Source organism: Stylophora pistillata, chromosome 7 (genome assembly GCF_964205215.1).
Source record: "Stylophora pistillata chromosome 7, jaStyPist1.2, whole genome shotgun sequence".
In the NCBI taxonomy this organism is placed as follows: domain Eukaryota; kingdom Metazoa; phylum Cnidaria; class Anthozoa; order Scleractinia; family Pocilloporidae; genus Stylophora; species Stylophora pistillata.
The window spans coordinates 16273956-16297315 of record NC_142525.1 but is presented as its reverse complement, the minus strand read 5'-3'; the positions used below and the strand labels follow the sequence as shown (position 1 = coordinate 16297315).

Here is a 23360-nt window from a genome sequence, read left to right as displayed (position 1 = left end):
ATAACCGAGTGTTGTACACTGTACATTGCTAGGGGTGAGTTCGGTTTGCTGGGAGAATTAAACGGAAAACCTCTATTTGCCGTAATTTGGTCACTCAGTTGAGTGGCCTTTTATTTTTATTACCTAATCAAATTACAGTAAAACCGGAAAATAAAAAGGTAAATTGGCCACCGTAATGATTACAAAAGCTGACGTTTCGAGCGTTAGCCCTTCGTCGGAGCGACGACGAAGGGCTCCGACGAAGGGCTAACGCTCGAAACGTCAGCTTTTGTAATCATTACGGTGGCCAATTTACCATTTCAACTTTGTTGATATATCCAGATTATTTCGTTACTCCCACCGACGCAGCCCCAAACAGTTTCTTTCGAAACTATCAGCCTTTATTCATTCGGAAAATAAAAACCTAATCGAATGAGGAACTCAACGCACCTATGAGAACCCTCGAAAATCATGGGCGGGTTAATAGTGTGGGAAATGTTTGCCCTGCACCGAAGCTTAACTAAAAGAAGCCCGAAATCACATGTTCCGATGTTTAAGTATCTGTCATTGTAAGTCCCGGATGTAACCCATCCGGGATAATGATAAAACGCGGCACAAGCTGCATAAAATATTCTATTCCCTTTGGTAATAAATGTCATTTGTCTTGATACCCTTTGATCATTCTGTTTGATTTTTTCACATTTTGGTATTATTATTGTTATTTCTCCCATTATTATAATTATCATTATTCAGCTAGAATTCAAGTAGCGTGATTTCTCTTCTAACTATGATTAAACGCGACTTTCCAGGCTGTAGTCGTAAACATGAACATTTGAGTTTTCTTAACAATTTAGACAACAAGGAATAAAGCTGAAATAAGCACTTTTTTTTAAAAGTAATCACCAGTGGATGATTTATTTTAAAATACCTTTCATCTGTCGTCGCCGGGTAGCGAAAGTCTGGGGAGCACGGCATGAGACACTGAATGATAATAAGATTCAATAGGTGCTGAGGGAATTTTGGGTAATCATCATAACGTAATCTTTGTCTTGTCACGGAAGAGGAAATCATTTTCACTGGAAGACTTGTGATATAAATACAGATACTCATCTAACATTTAGCCATCCAGCAAACTAGAAGAGCTAAAATGGGATTTGTTATCATTTCGTTTTATATCTCATTCCTTTGTGTGATTCAACATTCAGGTGAGTCACTGTCTAAGAGATTTTTATCACACATTAATTTGATTATGGTAAGCGTCAACTAAAAATTGCAAAAGATGAGCAGACGCATCATTCCTCAATCGTTCTTTGTTGTAAGACAACAAAGAAGAAGAGCGAAAAAGTCCCTCTTTTAGTGAGATGGGATCGCATATTCATTGTTGTACGATCGATCTCGTTTACAAAATCAAATAAGTAGATAATCGCCATACTTACTGAACGGTTGTAAACCAGCCGAACAGGGAAACTGATACTATCGAGTTGCGTTTTGATCCAAACTAAATGAGGTCGGCCAGAATTATGTCTCATAAGAGATCTCCTATCTTTTGAGCTAGTGACTGTCATAGAGCTATAAATCTAGTTCCTCGTCGTTTCGCAGAGATTATCAAAAGTTATTTTTACGAAAGATCACGCCAGACACACAAAATTTATGCATCAGCACTGTAAATGATCTTGGTTTTTCGGTTCTACGTTATCCAGTGCAGTGAAAGATATCTCAGACGATGTTTTTTCACTATGCTTATTTGTAAATGCTACAAGTTTGTAAAATGAGGAGTTCGCTGTGATAAGCTGGGAAAATGTCCAGCGGTTAAAAACACCATTACTTTGTTGTCGAGAAAATGTTTTCATCCACATCAAACGTTCCTATCGTGCCTCTCGAGTCACATCTACTGTAGAAGAGAAGAGCGAGCAAACGGGTACCCCAGCTTGTTAAATATGCTATTCTAAACAAATGCACAAAGCCCTAATCTTTGATTGCTTGTAGATACGAGTGGTTGCAATATTCTTCTTTATGCCTCGGTTCAACTTTGGAACATCTGGATGACATTCAATTTTATTTTAACTCAGCGCCCAGAGGTCAATTAACATAAACATTTTGTGGTTTTTATTCAAGAATATCTAATTCTAGTTGATGTTATGCAAGACTGCGTTGTAGCCAAACAATGATGGTAAACGTTGCTTTGTCACATAAGGTTAAGTAGCACGGTTAACAGTTAAAAATAAGCCTTTTTGCGGGTAGACATTTAAATTTTCGGTCAATTCAGTGTTGACGGCTAATTTTTTTGAATGTCGTTTATAAAACGAACTATACGCGCGAATTTGACTGTAATTTTTCGTAATGACGCGTTTGTAAAAATTGTTAGTTTATAACACCTTTATTAATAAATGACTAACGTATTATGACAGGCGAAGTGTCTCCACACCGAAATTCAGTTCTGTGGCTAACCAGGTTTACTCGCGACTGGGAGTTAAATGACTTACATAAACGTATTTTTGTGAGATATCAAAACTTTTATTCATAAACAACAGAACTTGACCTCAATTAGGACAAGCGTTTAGTTCTTTATTAAGGGTATCTTAGACATTTAATGGCTAACATTGGCTCGCTTATTTGACTGTTGACGGTAAAAACTGGAAGCTAGAAGCTAAAGTCGCACTTGGCTATCGCCTCGTGCGACTCTTGCGCTTCTTTCGTGCTTAGTAACCTCTCATGTGCATTCATAACTCGATGGTTGCTCGCTGCACTCTAGCTGTTTCTTAAATTCTATCATGCAAATGAAAAACAGACATCGAAAAATGTTAGTTGGAATCTTAGTGTAAAATGTGAAACATTGTTATTGGACATAATGCCGGAATAAAAATGGAAATCTGTCATTGCGAAAGGAGAACTCTACCCACCAGATGGATGAGTCAGTCACTTAAACAAATGTCTAGATATAATGAATGCGTTGACTATGTAAGAGAAACCTTCCCCATAAAACCATAAAATACAAATCTGTAATTTAAAAAATTATCAGGCGCTGTGGCTGCGCGTAGTCAACGAATAGTTCAAAATGCGAGACATGACACTTAACCTGAGGCGTCGTGCATACGCCATCTGCAAGGAAATTAAACAAAAATGTCACGCCACTTCTGTTTTACAGAAAAAAACTTCGATGATGGGATGAAGACGTAAAAACAGTCTTGATGAGTAATTGACGATTATTCACCCAAGTGAAGGCGAATAGCACCTAACATTCACGTCTGTCAGTCTTGAGGGAGACTGAATGGGTGGTTTCATTTCTTAAGCACTGACATCTTTTTATTTTTACATCTGCTTCCTAAAATTTTCCATGTCGCTATCAATCTCAAACAACAGGTCATTTACCTAACAGTTTTCCTTTTGCTTAACTGCAGAGTCCTTCAACTGGACATTAAAACCAGCCAATCCAACATTGGTAACAAAAGGAGAAGACAATTCACTCACATGGAAGTTCAATCTAACTGCTGATGAAGAGACTAACAGTCAGACATTCTATCTTATTCAGTGGACAAAGTTAAGTCAGACAAGTTCAGATTATGATGTGATTGCTTCCATAACCTTTTTGAATCTTGTTGGGATAGCTAGTTACACTGAACCCAGAGCCCCACATATTGAGATTGTCAGAAGTGATCAAGCCACATTACTCATCAAAAATGTCAGGACAGAAGATGAAGGAACGTACAAGATTGAGTACAGTGTACGATTTGGTGGGACTCCTATTGCTGACCATGAAGTAAATGTTACAGTTTTAGGTAAGGTACAAGTTAGCAATTGTCTTCTTACAAAGTACTTTTCGGGGTAATTATGAAAGTCCATGCTTAACCGGGATGCATTGTAGGTGAAGTGGGTATTCTCAGCATTTTCTGTATTACAGAGAAGGAAAGCTATATGTTTGTGTAATATTATTCGACTAAATATTCGCAATCTTGATCGAGAACCGGCTATTTATACCCAACTCTTGTTTCTTTGAGTGTCTATCGTTTCTTTGTTCTGTAGTTTCTGGGTTTCATTCCGCGCTCGCGATAATAAGGTCATCGAAGAGAGGTCGTCCTGCAAGGGATTACTACATCAATTTTGAAAGCATGGTATGGGCGAAAAAAAAAGAAGCTTTAGGATTTGGCAAAAAAAAAAAAAAAAAAAAAAAAAAAAAACCAGTCGCGAGTTCACAGTGGCCTTGTTACTCAGTTTTTCGGAGGAAAGTCAAACGGAAAGCTTCTCTCGGCATCTCGATGACCGCCAGACGAGGACGCATTTATAATCGATCGCAAGCCTAATTCTATGTAAGGTTTTGAGAGACTTTTATCTCCTGGTGAGAGTCTAATTCAAAGACACATCCCTCCAAAATTTCATCTTGGTATCCTCTACTTTATGGGTATTTTTTGAAACACTGTATGTTTTAATTGTTACGCAAAAATGTAGTGATTTTCCGTGTGGTTGTTCTGGTATATTTATTCCTTGTTTTCGGCATTTTAGCGTTCTCAATTCAAGCGAGTTTCTTTTATTGTGATGTTTCAAAAATTATAGGAAAGCCACAGTAGTTTTTGGACATGTATTCCGCGTTTTTACTTTGTCTTCATTATGCAGCTGCCTATAAGTATTTTTCTCGTTCAGTTTTGGTGAAATTTAGGTAAATAAAAGTGTTAATGATCTTTCTGGGAAAATTAGTTCTCATGGTAGTTGACAGCTGAGTTTATACTCGTAACTTCAATTTTCCTTTCATGCGATCAAATTTAACACCAACCTTGCTTAGATAAGCAGAAACTTTTAAGTGTATTTTTCATTTTATTTATAAGCTGCTCTGTTGTAATTACCATGGGTATACTTTCAATATCAAAGCTGCGAATTCCACCTAAGTTTCCTATTTTTAAAAGCCTAAAGTTCATTGAACCTGCTCTTTCGTTTTCGACATATGAATATTTCAGTATAAATCAATTAGTTTCAGAGACTTTTTCCGTTCTTATTGAAATATTGTCAATTTAGGGAACAATAGAACCACGCGCTCGATAGTAATTAAGCAGCCAAGCCTTGTTGATTACATCGCTGATTACATCCTCGATTACAAAGCTGAAGAGGCTAGAAGTCATGGCGCTTGGAACCAAAACGCTGTCTCATCCTTGACGTCCGTATAAGCTCGCTCGAAGTGGATCTCCGTGTAGCAGGAAATCGTGGCTAGTTTCCGTTCTCACAAGCCAAGTGGTCTCTACCGATATATTTTCCCCCGTTTGGTACGTTTCCCGCAAAGTCCAGCTTGGCGCGCGAAAAACCATCGTCACATAATTTAAAATGAAGCGTGACGAGTTTTATTCGTGGGGGGCGCAGCGCTTCTCCTCTTACGAATCCTTTCCTTGTGCCCAGCGAACGGTGCCTGATATTTCAGCCGTGAATAGTGATTGTATCGCGGTACAGTTGTTGCTTGCCCGTCTTACAAATTCTTCAGTTTTGTCTTTGGTTCTGTTCCACTGACAGTTAACGTCGTCAATATACCTCTTCCAAAGTAGCGGTTCAGTTGTGCTCCGGGTGATAATAACCTTTTTTTTATTTTCGCCATGAAAATAGAGGCAAAAGCTACTGCTGTTATGGTATTCTTTGCTGTTTCGTGAGTTTGTAAGAAAAAATATAGTGCTCCCGAATAATAACAATAACAATGGCGCAATGTTTCCTATTTTTGAGATGTGCCCCCAGTAAGTTACAAAAAATAAACAAAAAAAGTAAATTAAAAAAAAAAAAACTGGAAAAGTTGCTCTAAAGCACAATTTGGGAAAGGTTACAAGAGTACTTCGTTTACAAGACCTATTTTTCTTTGCAAACGTTTTTAAAAACATGTCTGAAAATGTATGGCAGACATTTGAGAATGAATATCCTATTGGTTGCATTAAAATGATTATAGAATCAGGTGGAAAAAAACGCTGTGTTGCTCAGTCGTATTACAAGGAAGTAAATATGACTTTTTAAGTGACACAGGAAGTTGGCTGTAATCGAGGAATAAACTATATCTCTTAATTCAAAACCGTATTACTTTGAAGAACGCCCTCAGATTGTAACTACAAGCAAGAATCAAGATGTTTGCGAGGGTTCTACGGTTACTTTGAGTTGCGATGCAACTGGTAAACCAGCACCAAATATTACTTGGACAAGAGTGCGGGAAAATGGCACTGACAGTAAAGAATTACCGTCTGTGGATGGGTATCATGTCATACACAATATCAGCAGAAGCTCTAATGGGACATACCGCTGTACAGCTTTCAGTGGAGTTGGGGATCCTATTAATCAGACATTGGAGGTGATTGTAGGAAGTAAGTTCATATTCTCTCATGTTCTCAATTGTGCTCATGTTCTCATTTGTGACAGTTTCTTGAAGGAAGATATTCCTGATTTGTTAGAATGGTTATCACCATTATTCAGTCATCTAATATTATGATCAAGGTAAAGCGTTTTCTAATAAATAATGGTGTAATTGATATCTACTATTCTCTTGTCAACCCACCTCTTATTAATGGTTGCTTACTTTGAGGAAATAAAAAACGTATTTCATAACAACTGAAGGTGGCTCGTACCAGTTTCCTCGCGCGGGGAACAGATCACTCTTGCGTCACGCGCGAGAGAAACGTGCGAAAGAAGCGCGAGATTAAAAGACGAAAATTCAAAACAAAGATGGCGGCGCGAGGATTTTTTTCTACTTATGTGAGAAGTTTACCTTAGAGCTTGTATTTGATGTGTTGAGCGGCCACTGTGAATGCAGAAGATAGAAACTAAGATAAAGAAGACGATTTTCGGAGAAGTAAAGGTTGCTTCACTTCACATTTAAAAGAAATATTCAACCGATATGAAATCTTGCGACGGCGAAAAAAGAACAACTCAAGTGAAGGATAATCTACCTGAGGTGGAAGAGGACTTTGAAACTTCAAGGAAAATAATATGATATAGCCAGAAGTCGTGTGTAGGATTTTTAAGATGAGCTCGGGAGGCTGTCTTTGACGGCTGTTTAATGATTTTTTTAGCAGTAAACGTCTGTAAACATCAGACCGTAGGTGCTCGCGCGAGCACACACAATTGTCAGCGGTAGCTAAAACAGATCATGAGCAAATGTCAATCTTATAGAATCCAGATTTTTAAATGCGCGAGAACGTGCGTGGAAATTTCTGAACTCACGAAAGCTATTGCATGAAAACGAGTCCGGTGACCCCTTCTTTTTATTATTTTAACATGATAATAACGTCGAAAGGTATCATCCAAAAAAAAAAACTAGAAAATTTTACGGAAAGAAATTTGCGATGTGTGAAAATTGCCCTTTATGTAGATTTTCTGAAATTCCGCTCCGTAGAATTTTTTGAAAATCTTTGTGCATTTTCCTTTTCAAGTGCCAAAAGCAATCACTGATAAAAATCAGAGGGTCACTGGGTTAGTTTTCGAATTATTTAAGCCAGAAGCTAAAAAATGTGTCTGAATACGCCTATGAAAGCGTTGCCATGGAAACTGCTAGTGACGAAATGACACTTATCTTTGGATAACCAATGATTATATAATTGAACCCCGTAAAATTGTTCAACTGGCCTTGGTCAGTCTTTCTGTTGTATTCTTTCAAAGTTACAAACCATCATAAAGATGAAAACCGGTACGAGCCACCTTAAAAGATTACAAAATATAGCAGTTGGTATAATTAATGATGCTCCTTTACGCGAATCTATCACTCCCCAAAATGTAGATTTACGTGTACTAAAAATTCCGTGAAACTGAAAAATGAATACATGTCGGTAGTAAATGGTTTGACTTCCGCACAGGTTGTCAAAACGTCAGTCGCCACCACCGACAATAGTCTCTCTCAGGACTACACTCACCCAGACGATCACACCACACTTTCACATGAATTCATGTCTATTCTTGCATGAACATCTTTTTGAAAATAAGCCACGTAATTTCTCAATAGCTCTGGTATCTGAGCAACACAATCAAATTACACGAAGTGGATGTTCCCATTAATTATTAATTTCCCTTTTTAAAATAATGTCAGAAAGTTAAGCCCCACCGTTTTGGAACGACGTCTTTCTCTCATTACTTTTATCGCCGATATACAGATTTAGCCAAGCCTAACAGCGGACCTCCAGTTAAATGACTCATTTTCCAGCCCCCTACAGCACTGGCTGTCGAAGAACATATTGAAGGGAATTTGGGGACTAGTCGAGCGGGGGGTAAAGGGGAAGTATCAGGGTCTGGAGCCGAGGGACGATGTACTCGTAACTGCAAAGTGACCCGCCCTGACCATTACCTCAATTTGTTTCACGGAAGCTCCGAGTTCAAATCCTCGGTCATGCTTGTAAATAGCCAACTGGTTTGCCTCCGGCCAGTTAGGATTCTTAACAATGTTATGTTCAATTTTCATCACTACGTCTAAATTGCTCCTTAAAATTATCGTATACTGCGCTGTCCTGAAGACCTAACATGTCTAAGCTGCATAGCTGCTCGTAATCGGTGTTCATTTCCGCCACACCAAGCACAAAAACTCTACCGAACTTAGCAAACACATCTGGACACTCAAGAACGACAACATTGACTATTCTATCTCATGGCGCATCTTATCATCTAACTCTCCCTACAACAGCTCCAATAAAAGATGCAACCTCTGCCTAAAAGAAAAATTCCTGATAATTTACCGACCCGACCTCTCATCACTAAATAAGCGTAACGAACTCGTATCTTCATGCCGACACAGAAACAAAGCGTTGCTACGCAACAACTGAACTTTAAAGTTTTTAAGTTTACCGCGCATTATGCAAATCTTCCTAGTATATAAACGATAGTCACATGAATATTCTTTCATTAAACCCCTGAAGAGTGAAGCGATTCACGAAACAGGCTTGTCGGGAAATGTAGTTACGTCCTTTTTTCCTCTCATAATATTTATATATATATATATATATATATATAACTCGATATATTGATATATATATAACTTCTACTTATATATATATATATATATATATATATATATATAAGTAGAAGCTTGTAAGGGGTCCCACAAACAATGCTGATCAGTCTATCAGTCTCAAACGCGCTGCCTGAAGGATCACTGAAGCGATCGTGGGCTCTTGAAATAACGTAAATAAGAGCAGAAATGTAATGGTCAAGAGGTCAATTCCAATGTACCTTTGTTGGTTTATTAGCTCGACGTTTCGACCGTCTCGGTCTTCCTCAGGAGCATACTAATTACATGAACAATATTCAAATTTAAAATTCGTGTCAACAGTAAACATGTCAGGACGTAATAATATAAAAATAGAATAGATAACAGCGAAACGTGTCATGGTGTCTAAAATAGATAAATTAAAGTAGTTATAACTCATGTGGTAAGCTTATTGATAGTAGGGTTGAGTCTTAATATCCAATAATTTTCTCTTGCTTTTCTGATTTCTTGATTTTGACTTCTAACTTTTTCAATAACCGTAAGTTTAAGATGGTCGACTCCACAGTTCTTAAAATGTCTGACAGAGGGTATGTTTTTATGTCCACCCTTGATGTCGCTACGGTGTTGATTGCAACGGTGGTGAATTGGGTGACCTGTCTCGCGGCGAGACAGGTCACCCAATTCACCCAATTCACCACAAAATCCTCAAGGAGCACCATTAAATACTCTTGACATCGTCCAACACACAGGCCATATTCAAAGAAACACCTCTCGTTGCCTATCGAAAAGGGCGTAATTTAACACAAACGCTTACCCACAAAAGATTGCGATCGCCGATAGCCGCTGACACAACCCCCTCCACTGATGAATCCCCACACGATATAAGCAATCCACACATTCAAGTTCTATCTGACACTACCTGTACAATCTGTGGTCGATCATTCAAAACTAACAAAAATCTCAAAATTCATTTCTCTCATAAACATAAAAAGCAGAAACCATTGCAATCCACTAGTCCCGGATTCTGGCCTGTAGGGCTGACATAAGATGCAACTGCTGCAACACATACGGGCAATTTACAAGGTCAGTCAAAAGCAGCACTACAGGAGAAACGATAACACTGCGACAACACACGTCATGCAAGACTAGCAATGTGATATACCTGATAGAATGCAACAAATGTAACGATCAGTACGTAGGCGAGATAGGTCACCCAATTCACCACCGTGGCAATCAACACCGTAGCGACATCAAGGGTGGACATAAAAACATACCCTCTGTCAGACATTTTAAGAACTGTGGAGTCGACCATCTTAAACTTACGGTTATTGAAAAAGTTAGAAGTCAAAATCAAGAAATCAGAAAAGCAAGAGAAAATTATTGGATATTAAGACTCAATCCTACTATCAATAAGCTTACCACATGAATTATAACTACTTTCATTTATCTATTTTAGACACCATGACACGTTTCGCTGTTATCTATTCTATTTTTATATTATTACGTCATGACATGTTTACTGTTGACACGAATTTTAAATTTGAATACTGTTCATGTAATTAGTATGCTCCTGAGGAAGACCGAGACGGTCGAAACGTCGAGCTAATAAACCAACAAAGGTACATTGGAGTTGACCTCTTGACCATTACATTTCTGCTCCTATATATATATATTTGATAAGAAGCAAGTCAACACATCATTAAATTAAGTGTAAGTAGCGAAGTTTTAGCCAACACTATGATTGTTTTCGAAATGTTCTGAAGTTTGTAATTTCCATCAGCCGTATTAACATGTGTTAAGAGACACGCTGGCACTTAAAACGTAATCAAGAAAGATTAAAAACTACTTTGCTTTACATTCACAGCTTCACAGAAGAAACATAACGATGCTGACGCCGTTTAATGGTCATTGAATTTTTTCTGTGTATTTTCGACAAACCGACTCTATAATTAGCTTGAAATGAACATCGAATTCTGCACGCTTACGTGGCGTTTGGGTGGCATCACGTTTTATTTAACTGCCAAGACGAGACTTAATTTTCAACGGCCAAAATCTCCAGGTGTATAGTTTGATAAATGAGCTCTCGTCTGATATGGTTTTAATGTCGAAATTTTAGGTACCAGGTGTCGTTTAAACCGGTCAAAGTTAGCCTTCATTTTGTCTCCCAAAAAGACGTGCAAAATACACCTTTATAAAAAGGGCGATAAAACCCATACCAAAGAGTATTACGGGAAACTTTTTATGTGCTTTTATTGTGCAGTTTTATTGCAATTTTTGTGCAAAGTTTGATGGTGAATGGACTTGTTTAGCGCTACCAACATCTTTCTAAAGTTGCGTGTTGATTTGACCGTTCAGGCAAGGCGAAAACGGCTATTTTGGCGAATTTTCAAACTTTTTTAAATTTCAGCCGGAAAAAAACATCGTTGAAACTTTAAAATATTTTTTTTCAAAGCTAGTTCACAGAAAGGGATGTTTTGGTAAAATAAAAAAAAAATTCGAGTTTTCGTCACTGATTTTCGATTCTCGAAATATTCTGACGGCTTCTCTTAAGGACCTAAGGTACAGCGAAATAAGTATGGTAAACAGTTACAATCAATACAAAGTTGAAAGTTTGAAAACTGAAAGATACCATTACAATCACCTAACCCCAGGCATCTTAGCAAATTTAGGGTCGATTACCGCTATACAACTTATAATCATGCTTTCACGAAGTCAGTAATTTTTGTCATTGGGCGCCACTTTGCTTACAGTAGTTCTGCCAAGCACAGATACATTTTTTCAGTGATCTTAGGGTATGACTGTCAAGGTATGCACATATTATCCTGTATAAGGACTGACATTTCAATTACCTCAGCCAACTGTAATCATCATCATCACGAGCCAAGACATGCCACGTTTAACAAGTGCCGAAGTTCCCAATTAGTCCACATAATTTGTTACCGGCAATTTTAGGGCTATCTTGTGCTGGACCAACTTGTTGCATGCGAAAGCATCAAATGTTACTCACATTTTCAAATAATTATTGGATGACAGTTATTTGTTTAACTGCTACCTTTAATTGTGCTCCAGAAACAGTAAAATGATATTGAAGGGAGAGGAGCAAAGTCATTGAAACATTCTCTTTTAACTGAAAAGTCATTATGGATGTTAATCACAGCAATGAAACATCTCTTATGCTATAATTACAATTAGCTTCCTATGTGAACAAATCTTGATACATGAGAAATGAATTCTGTAAATTTAATCTAACCCAGTTTGAATGTAAAGTCCAAGAGTAAAAACCTCCCTATGTTTTTCCTGCAGCTATCACTTCAAGTAACACAAACCAATGGCAAAAATAAACCTCTTCAAATTTTATAATTAATAGCCTCTTCAGTGGCTTACTGTAGTTTGCGAAACGAAACGAAACGAAATGAAAAATCTGTAGTTTGCGAAATGGAAAATCTGTAGTTTGCGAAATGGAAAATTTGTAGTTTTCGAAATGAAATTTCCCGATCAAAATTAAATTATGGGGGGAGATTATCCTGGCGATGACCTTTGCATACATTTGCCACGTAGGAGACCCTTGCGTTACTTTCGCGAAAGGGAAAATTGAATGGGAAAAAAAAAAAATGCACGCCAATTAACCCTGAAACATATCCATGCTATGGCCAAAACAATTCATACGAGAAATGATAACGAGAAGAATTCCCGCATTTCGAAATCTCTCCACCCCTCCCCCCCCCCCCCCCTTAATAACTTTTCACGCATTATCCGGGCACTCTGACCTGGCGTTGTTTAGTAGACGCAGCGATAAAGTCCTTTGGCAAACTACAGATTCTTATAACGCAAAGTACAGATTTTCCATTTCGTTTCTTAGCTCATATAGCACGACAGGTCGACATTGTCAGCCAAAGAACCAGGACGCGGACAGTGGAAGTGACGTTCAAGATCGCATTGAACTCAAGTCAATTTATTTTAACGGACTAGTTTGCCTTGATTTCGTAACAACGTCAACATCCGGTCTCACGCAATGCGATGACTCATATTTTCTATTGCCAAGAAAAAGAAGAAAGGGACCCTCGACTAGGAACAAGGGCTGCGAAAAAGAAAAAGAAAAAAAGGACCAAAATACCCTCGACTAAATAACCTCGACCTCGACATAAGACCCTCGACCCTCGGTGGCTGGACCAAAAGTTAGATTCGCCTGACCTGTTAGAAAATGTAACGCAAGGGTCTCCTACGTCGCAAATGTATGCAAAGGTCATCGCCAGGATAATCCCCCGCCATAATTTAATTTTGACCGGGAAATTTCATTTCGAAAACTACAAATTTTCCATTTCGCAAACTACAGATTTTTCATTTCGTTTCGTTTCGCTTCGTTTCGCAAACTACAGTAAGCCCTCCTCAGTCTGACTCTATTATTTCCATAATGTGTACTTTCTCTTACAGCCATATTTTCTTAGTACTTACCTGTATAAGGCAATTAAATTTTAGATGCAGTCTTTTACCAGCTGAAATCTATAAGCAAACCCTACAACTGATAATCATCGATCAAAAACATGAAAGGCAAAGGATGATAATTCAATTGGCACTATTCAAGTTCCCTTCAATTAGTCTATACTCTTTTTTCTATCAAATTGTAAGTTTATAATTTTTCTAATCTCACCATTTTCTATTCATTTCTTTGTTTGCTTTCCTAACAATCTTAATGAAATCTTGTGGCCAAGAAATATGAGGGGCAAATGAAATGTGTACAGCTCTATTGTATGAAAGCCTTTATGTAATCAGTTTTATACATGTAGAGTATTGTTTGAATGTAACATTGTGGTAAGTGCAAGTGCCTAGTACTGTAAACAGCTTCCTATTCTTCCACATTTACAGGAGCCTTGTTTGCAACACATTTCTAGTTTATTGCTATTAATACTGTTTTGGGCCACCAAGACCAACAGAGAACAACAGCTTATACATGTAGTATACCAGACACGAGCGAATGAAGCATGTCAAGCATTAAGGCATGTTAATTTGCTTTTAATCAATTGCAAACAGAGAATTCTTTTACCATAATTTGAAAATGTTGTAAAAATTTCCCAGAGTATTATTTACAATAAGAATCATGAGAGGGTCTAAAAAATTCATTCCCTCATCCCTAGCAGCTTTGAAAACTTCTGTATCTCTGGTTTCAAAGCAAAACGTTTCTCATAAAAATTTAAAAATCTAAGACATTACCCACCAGCAACAGGTTTACCCATTATACATGTGATCATTTCATTATTTGACAGATTTTCATCACATCAACTATTTTTATCTTTGAAATAATAGGTACGTTTTAATCATAACCGTATATATATATATTACTTTTCAACTCGTAAATTGCGCGCATGCGCGAGAGCGAGTGGTGGGTATGATGCGATGAATGGCGCTCGCTCGGTTGATGGATTCCTGTAAACTCAAGTTTTTTCTATTTTAGGCTTTTGAATGTATTTGATAGTTTTTGGCGAGTGATAAATAAACGAAATGGCGACCTTTGTTGCTAAGAATAGTGTTGGGGTGAAAAAGAAGCCGATGATAATCTTGAAAGAGTAAAAAGTATACGTTTTTCATTTGCGAATGAATTAAAGTTCGCTGTGTCTCAATGTCCAGCAGCCGGACAGTGTTTTCAAAATACTCCGTATGCGGCAGTCAATTTCTTTTTTAATTTTCAGTTAATAATAACAAGTCCTTCTTTATATGGCTGAAAACTTCACTATTTCCACGGTAGTGTGAGTTTTTGTGAGCTCGGCAACCGGTATGCCGGTATTCATAAATTTGAAGCTCGCCGCGAGCTTCCGGACAGGCAATTGAAAATACTCCGTGTCCGGCAGTCGAATATTTTCCCGAATATTAAGTCATTACACTCAATATATTCGAGCCATACCATCCTAGGAGGTGTTATTGTTGTTTACTGGGCTAAAGAGTACGATTACCAGTTTTAAAACTGCCGTGAAATGTAGTGCTTTCTTCGAGCTTCCGGACGCGAAATCGTAAATACTCCGTGTCCGGCAGTAAAATATTTCCCGAATATTAAGTCATTCTACTTAGCATATTCGAGATATAACACTTGACGGTTGACAGTTACTCGAGTTTCACGCTCAACGCGATGAGCTTATGTTTTTGTTTCACACTACATGTATTTGTATCAACACTTGCATTTCCTTCTTTAATGTATCTATCTATTGTCAGAAAAATACGCAGCCTGGGAGGGTGGTTTGCGAGCGCCAGAGTCCGGGGGGTATGCCCCCCCTTAATTTTTCGAAGAATCATGCTTTAGTCCGCATTCCTTGCATTCTGAAATCTCGTTACATCATATGTTTTCTAACATTTCCTCTTTTTTAACACTCACTCCCCCCTAACCCTAACCCTTTGAGGCCCGTGGGGGAAGGAAAGGGGGTTCCAGCAGTCTCGTGTACATAAAATGGTGTAACTCGAATCTATTGGGTGATATCCAGTCCGTACTGCGCAGTCTCAGCACCCCAATGTTTATAAACATAAGTCTCACTCGATGGAATGCAAATCATACCTTGCCTTTGAGTCCTTTCAGATTCTTTTCCCAACACCTTCATTAATTTTTACAGCTGCGAAGTTGCAAGGGAGCAGGAGTGGCACAACGGTGAGAGCGCTCGCCTCCCACCAGTGTGGCTCGAGTTCGATTCCTTGACCCGGCGTCATAAGTGGGTGGAATTTGTTGTTGGTTCTCGTCCTTGCTCCGAGGGTTTTACTCCGGGTTCTCCGGTTTTCCACCCTGTTAGGAATGTCATGATGCCTGTAAGCACGTGTTACGTGCCTCTCCTGTTGTGGTTTATAATGTTTATAAACATTGGGGGGCTGAGATTGTGCAGTACGGACTGGATATCGCCCAATAGATTCGAGCTACACCATTTTATGTACACGAGACTACTGAAACCCCCTTTCCTTCCCCCACGGACCACAAAGGGTTAGGGTTAGGGTTAGGGTTAGGGCAGGAGTGAGTGTTAAAAAAGAGGAACTATTAGAAAACATATGATGTAGTAATAGTAATAATAATAATAATAATAATAATAATAATAATGATAATATAAATAATAATAGTAATGATAATAACGGTTTATTCACAGTATATCCACATACAAAGGTGTGGCTCTTCATCTGTGAAGGCCTACGATACTAAAATTTAATATTAAAACTAATTTAAAATCATTAACTAAATTGTAATAAAAACTATACATGAAAGTAAATATGCAGAATATATTGGTTGGTGGTGGTGGTTGTTTATATATCTTTACAAGGACGACAAAGCGCGCGCCTTCAAGAGAGCCTTGCAGAGCCTGCAGTATTCTTTAAAATCTGTGCAATTCCTTATATTTTCTGGCGATTCGTTAAAAATCATGGCTGCTGAATGCTGAAAGGTACCTTGTACAAATGGAACATAAAGCCTTGGAGGAACACTGGAAAGAAGATGCCTGACGGGTTTAACGACTTGCAAATTTAAATGGGAGGGCCAGTTATCAGAATACAGTGCTTTAAAAATAGTCTTTAGCAGCGAGTAGTCCCTTAGCTCCCGGATAGGTAGCCAGCCAAGATCCAAAATGGTTGATATACTGTTTATATATTTACAAGTGATGAAACTAGCCATAGCGAACTGGAGTCTTTGTAGTCTAGCTGAGAGGAACTTTGGTAGTGGATAAAAAACAATGTCACAGTAGCTTATTTTAGACAGAATTAATGTTTCTACCAAATGTTTCCGTAGTTTAAAATTAGTACAGTTCCTTATTTTTCTTAAGGTTCCCAGAGTTGCATAACAGAATGAAATTGATATGAAATTCCCATTTAAGATTTGAGTCAGTGTGTACTCCCAGGAGTTTTGTAACATTTATACGTTCCAGTGGTTTACCGGAGATTTCTAATCCCAACTTCAGATTTCCGAAAGAGTGAACATGAGCCCTCTGTGGAGTTGAGATAAGAATGGCCTTGGTTTTCTTAGAATTTAGGGCCAGGTTTAAATCATTTGACCAGGCGACGAGGCCTGGCAGGGTTGCATTCCTGCTTTCCGCTTGAGATGTGATCTGCGGTGTAGAACAGCTAGTGTATAATTGTGTATTGTCGGAAACTTTTGACTGTAGGTGGAAGAATATCTTGAAGATCCGCGACGTAGAGATTGAACAACATCGGTCCAAGGATTGAGCCTTGGGGATTCCAAATTCGAAGAGCACGGGTGACGATTTGCCATCATCAGTTTGAACGTAATGTCTCCGGCCGCATAGGTAATTTGCCAGCCATTCAAAGACATACTTTGAAAAACCGAGGTGATGCAACTTGGTTATCGCCGTTTTAAAACAGACGGTATCAAATGCTTTCGAAAAGTCTGCTAGTACCATAAGAGTTACCTATTTCCTTTTCATGGCACTCAATAGGTCGTCCCTTATACTTAAGAGTACCGTAGAGGTCGAATGCCCCTTACGAAAGCTCGAGATGGTGTCTCTAAGGAGAGATTCTCTAGTGCAGAAATCAGTCATTTGGGAAGCAACAAGTTCCTTTAATACCTTGGAAAGTACGGGAAGAATCGACACTGGACGCAAGTGATCTTCCGAGACAGGTATGTCAACTTTTGGAATGGGGCTGATACGCGCGAGTTTCCAGGCATGCGGGAAGTACAACTTTGAAATTTAGTTATTGATGATAGTTGTGAGTGGGCCGGCCAAGCATCCAGCAACCAGCTTTACAAACCGGGCAGGAAATTGGTCGGGTCCAGTCGAACAGTCACTGCGCAGTTGTTTAAGGGTTCGCAGGACTTCTCTTTCTGTAACACTTTCCAGGTGGAAGGCGCCCTCTTTATCCGTAAGAATGCGGATGAACTGGAAAAGTTCATCTTGGTTGGTCGATTCAACATCAAGCGTTCTCCTTGCGGTCGTAGCAAAATGAAGATTAAGCTTGTCTGGGTTGAACCTTAAAGACTGTCGACAGGGGTAGAGTACGCGGTGAACCATACGCCAGACTTCCTTAGACTTATTGGACAGCAAAGCCTTTTCCATGAAAGCTTTACAAGCTTTGCGTATAGCGCTTTTTATTTTATTTCGCACTTCCCGGAAAGCAGACCAAGAAGATTCTGAATTTGACTGATGCGCTTCTCGCCTCAGTTTGTCTCTTTGTGACTGGAGGTTAAGTATTGTTTCGTTATCCATCCACGGGGCTGGAGGACGTGTCACACGGCACCTTCTGAGGGGTGCGTGCCTTTCAAGGCAGTCATTAAACAAGGTTTTTAGAGTCTCTAATTGATCGTCAGGGTCATCAGTTGATGTTATTACCGAAAATGGTAGTGCGGAGAAGTCCTCTAAAAAAGCTGTCTCATTTAAGTTCTTCAGGTTTCTGATGTACTTATATCTTGGCTGATAACGAGCTACGCGGATGTTTACACGCGTGAAGGGGCCATCTTGGTCACACACAATACTGCACGGTATCACACCATGAGATGTTATTTTGGATGGGTCATTGATAATAATGTGATCCAGTAAGGTTTGTGATGTTCTTGTTGTTCTTGTAGGTTTGTCAATTATTTGCTTGACATTAAGGGTGTCAAGTAGGGAAATATATCGCCGCGTTGGGGCGTCCGGTATGCCCAACAGATCGAAATTTACGTCGCCTGTAAGAAGGAGAAGACCATCCTACTGCGCACTAATGCAACCGATGACATCTTCGAACTTGTCCAGCCATGCCAAAGGTCTGTGCATGGCTTCTGACTGGTAAAAACTTCCCAGCAAAAGTTTACTGTGCTTGTTATTTCCTTGAATTTCCAGCCAGAGGTGTTCCATGTCAGGTTGGGTGTTCTCGATGTCCTTTCATCGCTTGTATTTGATATTGTCTCGAATATAAGCCCCCACCCCACCGCCCCTGACATTGTCCCGATTCCGAAATTCCTTCGAGAAACCAGGGAGTGAGACATATTCTAGTCGATCCTTATTAGATACAATGAAATATATGAAGTTCATATATTTTGAACTGCGGTATTAGATACGTATGATGCACGATCCTCGCAGTAGATAGCGCTATTTAAGCAATAGCGAAAATCAGACCTGAAAAAAATCAGGCCTGTACGGGATTCGAACCACTGACCTCTACGATACTGGTGCAGCGCTCTACCAATTGAGCTAACAAGCGAACTGGGAGCAGGCCGTTAAGTTGATTCGCACTAAACCCGTGAAAGTGATAAATCAGATACAATGAAATATATGAAGTTCATATATTTTGAACTGCGGATCGTGCATCATACGTATCTAATACCGCAGTTCAAAATATATGAACTTCATATATTCATTGTATCTCATTTATCACTTTCACGGGTTTATTACGAATCAACTTAACGGCCTGCTCCCAGTTGGCTTGTTAGCTCAATTGGTAGAGCGCTGCACTAGTATCGCACAGGTCCGTGGTTCGAATCCCGTACAGGCCTGATTTTTTTCAGGTCTGATTTTCGCTATTGCATAAATAGCGCTATCTACTGCGAGGATCGTGCATCATACGTAAAACATGATTCTTCGAAATTTTCAGGGGGGCATACACCCAGACTCTGGCGCTCGCAAATCACCCTCCCAGGCTGCGTACTTCACTGAAAATAGATAAATACATTAAAAAAGGAAATGCAAGTGTTAATACAAATACATGTAGAGTGAAACAGAAACATAAGCTCATCGCGTTGTGCGTGAAACTCGAGTAATTGTCAACTGTCACCTGTTATATCTCGAATATGCTAAGTAGAAAGACTTAATATTCGGGAAATATTTTACTGCCGGACACGGAGTATTTACGATTTCGTTTCCGGAAGCTCGTGGAAAACAATACAATTCACGGCAGTTTTAAAACTAGTAATCGTACTCTTTAGCCATGTAAACAACAATAACAATCCCTTTACAAGGATGAATATCCTTGCTCAGGTGTATGACTATAATTCTGTAAACTAGTGGTTTATATTTAGTTTGAGATTCTTTACTCTGGTTCATTAACTTTTCGTATAATAATCACGATTGTAAGTAAAAATTACAAATGGTAGCAGTTTACATTCCATGTTTATTCTTCTGGAAGTTATAAATTTATGATTTATTTTGACAACCACTTTGGTTTTCATTTGAAATTAAAAATTTTCGTGAATTACATGCAACAAGGATATTCTCAATGCTTTATATTTAGGGTAAACTAGGAACACTCAAAACTGTAGTCTTGTTTCATGAATCACAGATATTGAGTGTGTTGAAAGAAAAATTAATGTAAAAAAGTTTTTTAATGTATATTTATAGTTATATCTCCTTGGGAATTGCACAAGTACAATTCTATAGATGTTTCTGAGATTTTGGCAAGCATTTATCATAAATCTAGTCGGAAGAAGAACCTCTCTACATAGAATGAATACTTGCTAAAAGCAAGGATCTGAGATATTTATTCAATAGTGGAAATACCCTTAAAATGAGAATTCAAAGTCATAATTCTTAAAACAAGGAGTGTCAATCTTATTTTTAATGGTGGTATTCTTAAACTGAGGAAATTTCATTGGAGAGTATAAATTCTTAAAAGCAGAAATATTGATCCTTACATTTCAAGGAATTGACTCTCAAAATAAGGAAAAAAATCCTTATTTTGAGTGTCCACTGACTTACTATAAGAATTCCGAAAAACATAAACTTTAGAGTAGCGTGAATATCCTTGTGCTTTTTTTCATTCTCGTGCTAATAATTATTTCAGAAGTGCGAGACAGGCTTCAAGCGCGGTACTCAGTTGCAACGCAAGCATAGGCATAAACATAACAAGCTAATGCGCAGGTGCATGGGCACAGCTGCAACATAAACATCAGCACAATCGCTCAGTCGATGTTATGTTAAATAAGGGACATGGTTGGTATAAGCAGTACAGTGCTTGCTGATTGCCTGAAAGTCTTTCGCTTATGTTAATCCTTGCGCTTATGCCAACCAAGTCTTAACTAGACAGTATAAGCATAAAAAGAAGGCAACGTTTTGATAATCATATGCATATATTCTTATCCTTATGTCCGTGCGTTTCATCCAGCGCATAAGCTTTTACATGCCTATCCCTATACTTGCATCGCAAGTAAATACTGAGCTCAATATTGGAACAATAGTTTTATGATAAACGAAACAGCACCCTTTTGAACTTTCATTCCACAAACCTTTACTGTAAATTCTAGAACAGTGATTGTCTTGCACTAAATCCTAATCAGGCCATATTTTCTGTCTTTGAGGCCTAATTTAGTTTCACATCATATTCCTCATAATGCTCATTTACCAGTCTAATGATTCATACCCTAGTATAGAAATCAAACACCCATTACATTGGCTTATCCAATTCACGAGTTGGCTCACAGAGCCTTTGATTAAAAACATATGGTGAAATTTATGAGAAAGACAAAAATATATATTGTAGTATGTTCCAGTCAAGGGGTCCTGTGCAGAATAAAGTTTTAAATCCATTGAAATTATGACTTCATGAATAAGGTTTTAAGTCTATACATGTGTAAAACCTCTTTACAAGGATGAAAAGGCGATGCCATTTATGAATTTTCAAACAGTAAGAGGAATGGAAAAAAAAATTCAAAAAGTTAAAATACAGCATATTTGCGTGCTGAGATTTTAATCATTGGCTGGCACCGTGCACACAGAGATATAAAAAAGGCTTTGTAGTTATCCAAAACCACAAAACCTCGAAAAATCGATGAGTTCTTTGAAGCTTCTTAAGAATATCAAATGGTTGCTCAGAAGTTTTTAATAAATTACAAAAAATTGATTTGGTATTTTAGAGAACAAATTATCCGAGCTGGTACATACGATAGGAAAATTTATTATCTGAAGAGGGAATTCCGCGTTAAATTGCACGCGAAAACCGATATCGCACTCATCGCTTCGCGATTCGAGCGACATCCTTATGCGACGTTTGTAGAGCTGAATGTCGATCAGTAAGTTGGACGCGGTGGTAACCCGATTGAACGACAGAAACAGGGTAACCACGTTCATCGAAAAACTGGCACATTGAGTCTGATTTGTGGTGGAAATCAGAGTCATCACTACATAAGCGACGAAGTCTTAGAAACTGAGAAAAAGGAATGGAATTCTTAACGTGAGATGGATGCGAAGACGAATATAACAAGTAATTATGCGAGTCTGTAGGTTTGTAATACACACTAGTGCATAAACCGTTACCTTCATTGGAAACTTTGATGTCTAAAAAGGATAAAGCCTCGATTAGCCTCGTTTTGAACTCGCAATTCCACGCTAAATACCTCGCCTCGTTAACCAATAAGAATGCGAGATTGTATTCAGTGATGCGATACTACATGATATCGCTCGGTTGTTGATAATTAGAGAAATTCTACGGTAGTGGGGTGAACGTTCGCGGCAATGCCCCCAAAGGCCCTGTTTCACTGAACAGAAGTACAACTTTACTAATTAATTGATCAAGTTAAATAAAGAGGTTTCTTACTAAATTCGATAGGTATTTCTGACCGCCGGGTATTCATTCTATTTGAGACAGTACGCGGCGTCGACTCGCTTAAGAGTCGACAAACTGAGCGATTTTGTGGTTCGATCAGCTCGGAAATAGTTTCCACTGGATAATTTCAAGTTAGAATCACCTGGGAAATCTAAATAAACGTCAAATATTCTCAACGGGTTTTCTGTCCTCTTTCCTTCCTAGTCTTTTTACAGAGCCTTAGGCTATTCTGACGTAGGCTGACCTTAAGTGTTACGTCATAGTTTTCATATAGACAATACTACTGAGTTATTATTACTATTTTTTAAATAGCTCTGTGTCACCTTAGGGAGCGCCAATCAGATTGCCGCATTTCTCAGTATCACAAACCAATCAGATCGCTGCATTAGGGTATGTATCACGTACCAATCAGATTACAGCATTAGTGTATGTATGCTTGATATAATGTATAATTATGCTAATGATAATATTTATTACTTCTATTGCGCCTTTTCTACAAAATATTCAAAAGCGCATCACAACACTTTCGGGGGACTTTAGCCGGACTGCATCAAGCAGTTTACAATATCAATCAAAGTAAACTTATTTGAAGATACCCCTCCCCCCAATTCCCAGTAAACAGGCCAGACCACATCACAGTAATCTCATGAGTGGGTTCTTTAACATCCCCTGCCCAACCAAATTAACCAATTAATAGATGCAGGAGACGAGACCTACCGTTTATTCGTCCTTGTCCGAGAAGACTAGAATGTCTATCCATTTCTTGATATTATGTAAAGTAGCACATTTTCCCCAGTTATTTCAAGACCTTTAGTGTTGGTCCGGCCGGGGCTCGAACCCTCGACCTCCCGCACAACAGTCCGGCGTTTTAACCGGGAGGCGGTCCCACCAATCAGAATGCTGTACCTGATTCAAATCATGTCAGGAAATTAGGGTTCCACAGTACGTTGGGATGGAATCAACCCAACTTTTACAC

The 23360-nt window shown here is 38.6% G+C and overlaps 1 protein-coding gene across 1 annotated transcript in view; it reads left to right on the top strand.

Annotated features, from left to right (window-relative positions):
- The first annotated feature begins 1040 nt into the window (after positions 1 to 1040).
- Positions 1041 to 23360, top strand: part of LOC111332237 (fibroblast growth factor receptor 2) — a 37283-nt gene continuing 14963 nt past the window's right edge. Inside the window, exons 1-3 of the mRNA XM_022937535.2 lie at positions 1041 to 1184; positions 3378 to 3755; positions 6027 to 6296. Of these exons, the coding sequence (XP_022793270.1) occupies positions 1127 to 1184; positions 3378 to 3755; positions 6027 to 6296 (706 nt within the window). The 5' untranslated portion in view covers positions 1041 to 1126. The remainder of the gene's footprint in view (positions 1185 to 3377; positions 3756 to 6026; positions 6297 to 23360) is intronic.